This window comes from Gastrolobium bilobum, unplaced genomic scaffold (genome assembly GCF_033153095.1).
Source record: "Gastrolobium bilobum isolate Gb01-03AN ecotype WA unplaced genomic scaffold, APGP_CSIRO_Gbil_v1 utg6975, whole genome shotgun sequence".
NCBI lineage: Eukaryota > Viridiplantae > Streptophyta > Magnoliopsida > Fabales > Fabaceae > Gastrolobium > Gastrolobium bilobum.
Window position 1 is genome coordinate 1 of NW_026899929.1, and position 10279 is coordinate 10279.

Here is a 10279-nt window from a genome sequence, read left to right on the forward strand (position 1 = left end):
TCTTTTTGGAAGAAGACACCTGGAAACAGTAAAAAAACAACCGCACCGAATTCACCCACCCAAAGTGCTGGCAAACTTTGGCAAATACGTGCATGAACCCCCAGGCATTGGGGTGCAACTGCGAAGGCGCAACCCTTAGATGAGATAGCACTCCTACCTCAAAATCAGTAAAGGGAAACCTAACTTTCTGGTCTGTGAAATGAGTCTTATAGGTTAGGAAACGCCATTGAGAAATTGCCCTGGGGCCAGGTTTGTCACAAACTCGAGTGTCTGAACTCACAGACTTGAAATCCCACTTGTGGTCATCAATTCCCCCCTCGGTAAAGTAAAAATTCCCCTCATTTTCGTAATCTTCGACCAAAGTAGCACCCTCAACGTAACAAGATTCCGCATCCAAAACGTCATCATCCACCCAGTTACGAGCCAAATAGCGCTCGCTAGTTTCCACAATCGCCATGCGCCATTAGAATCTCGGCTATTAGCAGACCTGGGATGAGGTTAAACACAGTCAAACGCCAAACACGATAGTCGGCATCAAAGAAGATTACAAGCTTACAATTGACAAATTACTCGTGGCTCACATCTCACCCTCATGCCTCACACACCGCCTCATAACTCGCGCAATGCTTAGTTCACTCTCTACGTCGTTAACGCGCGCCCTACAACAGAATAAACCTAGCATCGCTACGTATTCAAAGTGGAAAGTTACCTGGAGAGTCTGAAGTTTCGGACGCAGATGTGTAAAAATCTGAGTGTGAAAGTGGAGAGGGCCACCAGGCGGGTGGAATTTTGTACAATCCTATGTCATCAAAGATGGCATCCCACACGCCATAACGAGTGAGCCGAGCATCTTCTGGATGAAATCTACCCAGTCGGTTGTCGGTCGACTCATCGTACATGCGGCGATGAAAAGAATTGGATATCGGAGGAATATAACTGTTTGAGGTGCGTAAGGCGACAGGTGGATTAACTCTGGAGTAGTATGTATGTAGTGAATGAGATTGGAAGCGCGTTTCCATTGGGCGATATCGGGGATCACGGTTGATAGAAGATACTGGGCGAATAGGTCGCCCAGCGCCGAAGGAAGAACGCCGCGACGAACGGCGACAAGGACGGGACTTGCGGCCACCAGATGAACGATTGAAGGACCTCATAAACCTATCCTGCGGAATGAGAGAAGGCTCGCGCCGATCCCCCTCAGAGGGGCAACCGCTAACCCTTCCGGCACGGTTACTAGTCCCAGAAGCTTCACCAGAATAGGGAACGACAGCCCCCAGGGCTCTTTCCGGCAGAAGGTCTAAAATCTCACTCTCACTGAAACCTAGCAACTCAGGTACCCTACCGTAGGGTAAAGAACTAACCCCAGGAACTAAAGGGGTAGGAGAGAGAATGCTACCGCCACTCCAAAGAGGGAGGTTGGCAAGATACCTACGCATAACAGGCCCTACCTCAATGCTGTCAAGTGAGTCAAACGCCTCATCAAATTCCTCCTCTTTAATAGTTCCTCCTAACCCAAGTAACTCCTCAGCCGACATCTCACTAAACTTAACCATAACTGAGGAAAGAAAGCAGAAGCAAGAAATAAAATACCACCCTTAAGAGAAAGGAGCGAAGAACAGCGTACCTGTAACTAAAGAGTTTCTGAAAGAAGGAAGAAAAAAAGGAGTCCTAACCACCAGAAGTCCTTACACAGGAACAACAGAACCAGAGAAGGTGCAGCAAGAAGTAAAACCTTAAAGCCCAATGGAAGTTGCGAAGATTAATGCAGGCGAAAAAGGAGAAAGCTGAGTATGAACAAGGCCAGAGGTTGACGAAGGTTGCAGAGAAAGCTTATAAGATTTTGAAAGAAGTGAGTAAGAACAAGGTTAACGTTCTTATAAGAGAAGAAAGACTATTCATCAACGTACACGTGGAGGGTCAATCAAGGGTGACCGCCAGATCATGACAACCGTCAAGCGACAAGTGGCCCTAATGGAGGACCCTAAGGTAATTTTGGGGAGACAAGACGAGGCTCACGTCGCAATTAATGCGCCGTACTGCGCAACGAAGGGTTTCGTGCAGTTATTGCAATGGCGAAACTGCCATCATTGCAACCCTTTGAAAACCGCAAAAGTTAACCGTCACTAACTGCCATCATTACAACCCTTTGAAAACCGTAAAAGTTGACCGTTACTTTTGAGTGTACAACCCATACCAAGGGACACGAACCAAGTGTCCCACGGCACTCCCATGATTAAGGACGCCTCATCAACCGTGAGCTCATTCTGATAATTATCTGACGCCCAGAGAACAATCGTGACATCGAACCGGTCAGACAGCGTATTAACTGGCCATGACCTAGTTCAGCTGACGCCTCAAGGTTAGCCCTATAAACAGTCTCGCCTTGGTCAGGCGTTCATGACAACATATCTTGGCACCAAGCAATGCTTGCTACCAAGCTGGGGGGCTCCTATTCCGGATGGCTTAACCACATCCGAAGCCCAAGGGCCTTGTAACATATGGCCCAGTTTCACAGAGCCCCAAACAGCCTGAGCCCAGTACCCCAAGTTATATGCACGTCAGCCCTACCAGTTGGCCCTAGACGCATGCCCCAAGGCAGCTCGCCTCCCAAGGTACGACACCAAAATGTCTTATCTTGGAACCCCATATGCTCTGCGGATCGCCCAGAGACCATAAGTGGAAACCGCCCTGCTGCCGCATGCTGACATCGCCCAAGAGCAGACCCTGCATCGCTGCAGCGCCAGGCGTGTCTGCTCCTCACAACGAATCCCAAGGAGCGTTGACCTCCAATACGTAAGCCCTAACGGATTAAACTCCTGGACTCCTATAAATACCACCCTTGGGCACAAGGGAAAGGGCTACCTTTTATGTACTGTTATTATGCCCATTTACTTCTCAGTTATACACTTACTATCTGTCTGTCATTAATATCAGCTTGCTACCTCTTGGAATATTACCTCCTAGCCTGATCTTTACCTCAGCTAGAGGTATAATCCATATAGTGACATTACCCTCAAGGGTACATAGTGGGCTCGTTGTATCGAACGGTACAGAACCTATATATACATTCAGGGTCAAACTAACTAACATGAAAACCTAACTAAGTTAGTTACAACAGACTAACAAACTGACATAAAGGGTATAATACACGTGTATGCTGTATCAGCATAATAATATATCTCAATACATATTTTTGTTTACATATATGTCCAACAACTATTGTCCTGGATTCAGGAGCAATGCTATATTTTGACACCACTTAACCTTCTCTTTCCTCAACTAACTACTTTAGTTATGTCAACATATACTGTGGGACAAGCTTTTAATTATGACACCACTTAACCTTGCCTTAATTATGCTCCTTTTATCATGTAAGGAAGTTGTATTTCTTTTGCATTATAATTTGCTTTAGGGGATAAATCACTACATTATATGAGAAATTATGCATTAAAGCAATTGTTCTAGTATTGCAGGTTGAATATTTTCTTAAATGATCTTTTCATATGCTCATTTTAGAATGTAATTTTATATTTAATATGTCTATTGTTTATAGGAAAATGTTTAAGAAACTGATATTACAAATATCAAGTGTGGTAATAAGGTATGAATTGATCAAGGCAAGTTGACAATCAACTAATCATAGACTGCCATTTACATCTGTGCAACCGGGGGAGGCCTTTTTGTGGCTTCTTGCTATATCAAAATATGCTTTTTGACTTCCACTCCTCTACCAAAGTGATCATTGGAAGCTCTGAATAGAGATTTTGGCCTGGGGTCCTCCTTGAACATAAACAAATATGCACTCAGAGCCAGGTTTCAAGACCTTGAGCCATGGGGGTAGTTCATAGGTGTTCTTCTCTTTTGTTGGAGAGAGACCCCATAGAGAGCCTGAGAGATTCTCAATCACCAACTTAAGATCTGAGATTGGCTTTTGGGAAGTGTTCTTTATTACCACCTTGTGACGGTAATAAGTTGATGTGCCAACAGTCCATGAGCTAGTGATTGAATGAAGGAATACTACTGGGACCCCTGAAACAGAATCATACCATTCTTTAGTCAGTGTTTGAGTAAAAAGTTGCCAAGTAATGAGACTATAAGAACTAAATCAAATCTCTGAAATCACCTGCTGATGTTGTATGTGCTGGTGTTATATGTGGATTTGGAGCTGTCAGGTCAATAGATATAAGATTAGTACAACAATTGCTATAGGAACAAAACTTCAAAGTATAGTTATTTGGATTTGATCCAAGTTAATCTGTTATGACTCTATATTACTCACTTGATGTTTTTGGCTGGGGTACTGGTGTTTCAGTAAGATATTGGTAGGAACCTGTGACATGCAAGAGAAAAGATTGATACTTCACAGAGGAAAAGGAAGACAAAAGAGCATATGAGTAGAGAAAGCAGATTAATATCTTTACCTGTATTACCATATAAACTCTGCAGTTTAGCAAAGATGCCTATAAGAGGAGCAGAACCTGAAATTGTAGGCTCAGTTTGTTCATAATTGGATCTGTCATCAGAGAAGTCATCATTTTTGTCAGGTCCTCCCACAAGCCCACCCAAGACAACATTGGGATTCGGCTCAGGGCGGCCATACCATGCCTCGAATCCTTGGACACAACCAACCTCAGAGTGCAGAACAAAGATTGAAGCAATGGAAGCACCTCTATGGTGAACATGAAGAGGATAGTTTGGTCCATATCCAACCAAGTAGCTCATATCCTTGGGGTTTTTTCCAAGAATATAGTCAGCCTGTGTCAGCCAAATTTCACAGTTTCAGCTTAATAGTATTAACATTACACATGCATGATTAACCAGAGACAAGATAGGATCAAATGGTATATTTTTATGTATGCTGAATGGTATTACACTAATACAGTATAAAACATAACACATAGCATGGGACATGAATGCAAGCCATCATATTAAATTTATAGTATTATATAGGGCAAATTCCAGTGCACAAGGCTCCCCGACTTGTGAGGGTAGAGGTGAGGGTTGATTGTACGCAACCTTACCCTCGCATTTTTGCAAAGAGATCATTTTCCAGACACCTGTGATAACAACTTTACCGGTGCTCGAAGGCTCGCACTCAAATTTATAATATTATATAATAAAATTTAAATAAGATCTAGACAGTTTGAGAGCATTGCTAAAGTACATAAGTATTTCTTGAATCCAATAGATACATACTTGTGATTTTGCAAAATTTAGGAGCTCCTGAGGTTGAATTTGTCCCTCTGGACAACCAAGCTGGGTTTTCGCCGCGTAGAGATAGTTAGAGTAAACAGCTAAAAGAAATGCAGCAGATGAAGCATACTGCATGTTGTTCCATTCACGCACGTATACCAAGCCACCTAATAGGCATGCCCAAAAATAAAAATGAAATGATTATACTTTTCTGTGAATGGTTCTTTATAGAATGTGAATCCATTCACAAAGAGTAGAATGATTGTTAAATGATATACTTTAGTAACTAACCTGGGGTTTTCTGGACATTGTAACCATCATTCTTTTGCAAGCAAGCGCAGGCAAAATAATCTGCCTTGGCCTGATATTGCTTTAGTGTAGAAGCGTAAGAACCAGCCTTTCCTTCTAGTAATACCTGCAAAGTTTGTATTGACCATTTATTGCATGTTTCTTTGTACTAAAATTGTTAATATGTTACACTTATAACCACTCTCTTGTAATGGAATAATTAATGTTGATAATATGCAGAGACTTTGTCCAAAATGACCTTTAGCAGTATATGTATTAGAGAAATACAAAATCAATAATATGGCCTTCACCTAACAGTAAAAGTTTTTGGATTGAATTAATTCTTTATATAAAATCAAAGTCTCTGTGACCAAGTGGTCACGAGTTCGATCCTTATCGCCCCCATTCTATTAATAATTAAATTTTGTGGAGTTTCTTAGTACGAGTAGGTGAGTCTGTGCATTGTCCACCCTTCAAGTCGAATAAACTTTTGTGTGAGGGGTATGTTAGAGAAATAAAACTATTAATGTAACCTTTACTAACAGCTGAAGTTTTTTGGTTGAATTGGTTCTTTACAATATTTAATAGCACATTGCATTTTGTTGTATACAAATTGATCTTTTGGAGATTATCGGATTATACTATCATCAAATTCAACTATTACCATTTAAGAAAACAATAATCATTGCTTACCTTAGATAGAAGGATCTGCACGCCAGCATATTTGTTGTCCCATGAGAACTCTCTCACTGCCCATCCAGTTCCACCCATATACACAGCATTGTCCACTACATACTGCAGGTAGTATTCATCGCCAGTTGCTTGATACAACCATGTGGCAGCCCATAACAGTTCATCCTTCATTGGAAAAAGTTGACTTAGACATGATTATGTATATAAATAAGGAAAAGATACAAAATAGAAAAGAGTTCACTCACTGAGTAACCGGAAGAAGAATAGAATTGTTGAGCACCAAATATGGAATCATCATATAGACCTCTGAACCTATCCGCAAATGTGAAGAGCTGCAACAGATAGAAGAACTTCTATGACAACTCAATAACATGTGTTGAGATATACAAAACTATTAATGTAACCTCACCCAATAGCTTAAGCTTTTGAGTTGAATTGGTTCTTTACATGGTATCAGAGCCTCGGTGTACCGGGTTCGATCCTCACCGCCCCCCACTTTCTTTCTAGTGGAATTTATTTCTTCGCACAGGTAGGTGGGCCTGTGCATTGTCCACCCTTCAAGCCTAGTGGGCTCTTGTGTGAGGGGACGTATTAAGATATATAAAATCATTATTGTAACCTCACCCAATAACTTAAGCTTGTGTGGGTTGAATTGGTTCTTTACAACATGTAAACTATAGAAATTTTTTCTGTACATAATGACAATATTTATTATGTTGTTTTTTGGGATTGTAGTACTCATTTGAAATGATTTTCACCAGAATATGATTAACCTTTGATTAATTTTAGTTTCTTTTAATGCCATATATCCTTTTGTGTTATGAGTAAATTTTGATCAGTTTGTTTGAGTATTGACCTGTTTTGCATGAACTAGCAAGAGACTAGAGTAAGAAGAGTTGTAAGGCATGAAGGCTATAGCTGCTGCAGCCAATGCAGCTGCAGTTTCACCAGCAAGATCAGAGCCAGGATGTTCTTCATCAATTCTATAGGCAGTCCTTGAAGTTGTCATGTCTTCAGCACGCTCCCAGCAGTAGTGATCAGAAGTTCCATCACCCACCTGAAATTTCCCACAGCAAAGCAAAATCTTAATATAACATAAGCTCACCTTGCACTCAACCAGAGTAATAGTATTGTTGAAAAGAGCCACTAATAAATATCATCCAATAAATAGTTATATCTGATTTTACTCATACAGTTACATGTAATACTAGGGATAAAAGAAACAAAAACCTTAATCGAACTGTGAATTAAACTGCGCTGCACTTAAAATAATTGGTTTTTAAAAATTAATTCATGAACTGAACTTATTTTTAAAGAATCAGTTCATAAACCAGTCTGGTTTAAAAAACCAGTTCGTAAACAAAATTTCTTTTTCCTTTTTTTAAAAAATAAATCTGAACTGGCTTCTTTTATTTTTTCTTTATTTTTATTACTCTATTTTTTAAATTTTTTTTTATTTCTTTTCTTTTTAGAATAGGTTCGCCTCGAATAGAATTATTTTCGAATCGAACTAAACCGAATCAGTTTGAGGTAAAAAAAAAAATTCGATTCTTTGAACTGAATTAGTTTAAACCAATTCCGTTCAATTCTTCAAGAAATTCAGTTCAATTCGACCCGTGTATACCCCAATGTAATACTGTCAAATGAAATAAAAAAAAATATTTATGGTCTTAATCAGGAAATTTGTGAATGGGAAAGTTCTATAATAACTTGGTCATATGAAATTGGTGACCAAAATTTTTGTGTCTTTGCATTAGTTTTACCTGTCCCCAAAGAACATTAGGCTGAGTATGTGCTTTGATGAAGTAGTCAGTTCCCCACTTAATGGCCCATAATGTGTGTGCCATTTGATCTAAGTCTGTGATCTCCTTCCTGAACTCAATGGCTCCCCATGAAAGCATTGTCACACTAAATGCCATTGGCAACCCAAATTTCACATGATCTCCTGCATCATAGTATCCTCCTACCAAGCACACCTGAATATCACACAACACAAAAAAACTTAAAAGGCAGAAAAGCCAAGGCTTTATGTTGATCCAATACTTTAAACAAATACAATGTAATAAACATATAGAATAATCAGTAAACACATGGAGACTCACTCCTTGCTGAGATCCATCATTGAGACCAGAATCACCACGCCACTTAACTCTCTGCTGAAACGGTAATTTACCAGACCTTTGTGCTTCAAAGAACATCAAGCTCTTATCAAGGGCATCACCATAGTTGAAAACTGAGGGTATACTTGCCCCTAAGTGCACCATTGCTATTAAAAGCATGCATATAGAGATGTGGATATTCCTCATGATGTTATGTAACCTCAGGTATATGTTAATTATCCGATAAATTAAGGTACCTCTTGTGCATGAATTGAGAGATACAAAGTTAAGTAGTTATATATATATATATAAGAAGACAAAAGAAACAAAGGTTTGAGATGATTATGTGGTAGTCACGTTGGGTTGACATTTTGATAAAGGAGACACTATAGTCTAGGAAGAGCTTCCCACGTTTGGACGTGCAAATGTGTAAGCTTGAGGGGGCAAGATAAAGTGATGCATCTCTATGAAACGAAAGATATGAACAGCATCATATCATGAATAACTATTCTTTTGACTTTGTATTGTCCATCCATCCATAGGCAACAAGAGATACCCCAAAATAATAAAGAATGCTTCTTTGACTTTCTATAGACAAGGCTTTACCAACCTATAGGGTACTTTTAAAATAATATAAAAAAATTGGAGAATGAGAAGGGTTTATTGGTTTGTTAGGGAACATTTTTTTATTTATTTTTTAATTATTGGACATTCATGGTATGCTTTGTGGCTATAATAGTCACAATGCTAAGAGAATCTCTTTGTTTTGTTGTTTGAGTTTGTGTTTATCAACTCCCTTAATTGCTTTTTCTTTAGCTGATTTTACCTCTAGTTTTTACTATTCTTCATTCTTTTTAATTCCTAAATACTATATTTGGAGTGCATCAATTTTAGTTATAAATAAGAATATATTTTTAGAAAATGTTAAGTAGAAACTAATTTGATTTTTTTTTTGTTTAAAAAAGTTATATATGAAAGAAGTAGATTTGTTTTGAAATAAAATCATTTATTTTAAAAAGTATATAAAAAAGTAACTGATCTCATTTTATTTTTATAAGACTTTTTTAATTTAATTTTCTTCGCAAACTGGATTTTTTATTTATTTTAAAAAAATGCTTGATGTGAGGGACAACTTTAGTATTTCAAAGGAGGATTAATCTCATACACAAAACATATAAATAAATCTCGTAAAATAAAAAATTACTCAAACTTGATCCTATTTGAATGTAATTTAAATTAAATTAAATTTAGAGTAAAGCCCCTTTTGGATGCCTAACAAAAAACACGGTCTCCACTTTCGTCCCTTAAAAAAAATTTAACTTTTGGTCCCTCTATAATTTCAGTTCTTTGAAAATGTGGTCCCGCAGAAATTTAATGAAGACACAATTTAGTCCCTAAAAGAGGACTAATATGAGTATTTTTTTTTGTAAGGGAAAAAAGTAGGGACCGTGATTTTTGTTAAGGACTCGAAAGAGACTTTACTTTTAAATTTAATTTGTAAAATAATTTCAAACACAATATTAAGCAATGTTATGAAAGCCCTTTTAGAGAGAAGAATCATTTCAATTCAAAAGCTTAAGTTGTTAAGTGGTGGACTTTTTAACGGTTTATATTATTTTCTAACACACCTCCTCATGCAATAGCCTTTTACGCTTGAAGCGTGGATATTGCGCAGACCCCATTTTTTATTTTATCTTGTGCTTATCTAATTTCACTAGAAAGTGGGTGTAGATACAATGTATGTTTTGATGATAACAAAGTGGCAACAAAAAAAGGCAAGATCATTTGATCAAGAGCAACAAGGAACAATTAGAAAAGCAATAACAAGATCAAAGATAACTAACCATGGACAACATCTAAGAGAAGCTCAATATCATAACCATGGTGAAAAATGATCAAAACCAATAAAGTGTCAAGCTTATATTCAACAAGTCAAAGCATCAAGTTCAAGAAAAGATCCAAGACACAAGACATAAAGCTAAGTCTAAAATCATATTTAGAATATA

The 10279-nt window shown here is 38.3% G+C and overlaps 1 protein-coding gene across 1 annotated transcript; it reads right to left on the bottom strand.

The window, feature by feature from the left end:
- Window positions 1-3739: 3739 nt before the first annotated feature.
- LOC133294237 (endoglucanase 5) lies at window positions 3740-8499 on the bottom strand. Its single transcript, XM_061492892.1, has 11 exons — window positions 8277-8499; window positions 7938-8150; window positions 7031-7231; window positions 6420-6506; window positions 6175-6339; window positions 5485-5608; window positions 5197-5360; window positions 4422-4755; window positions 4280-4330; window positions 4124-4165; window positions 3740-4050 (listed from the first exon to the last, which is right to left on the bottom strand). The coding sequence occupies exons 1-11, from the start codon at window positions 8478-8480 to the stop codon at window positions 3740-3742; spliced, it is 1896 nt and encodes a 631-aa protein (XP_061348876.1). The 5' UTR covers window positions 8481-8499.
- Between the last annotated feature and the right edge of the window lie 1780 nt (window positions 8500-10279).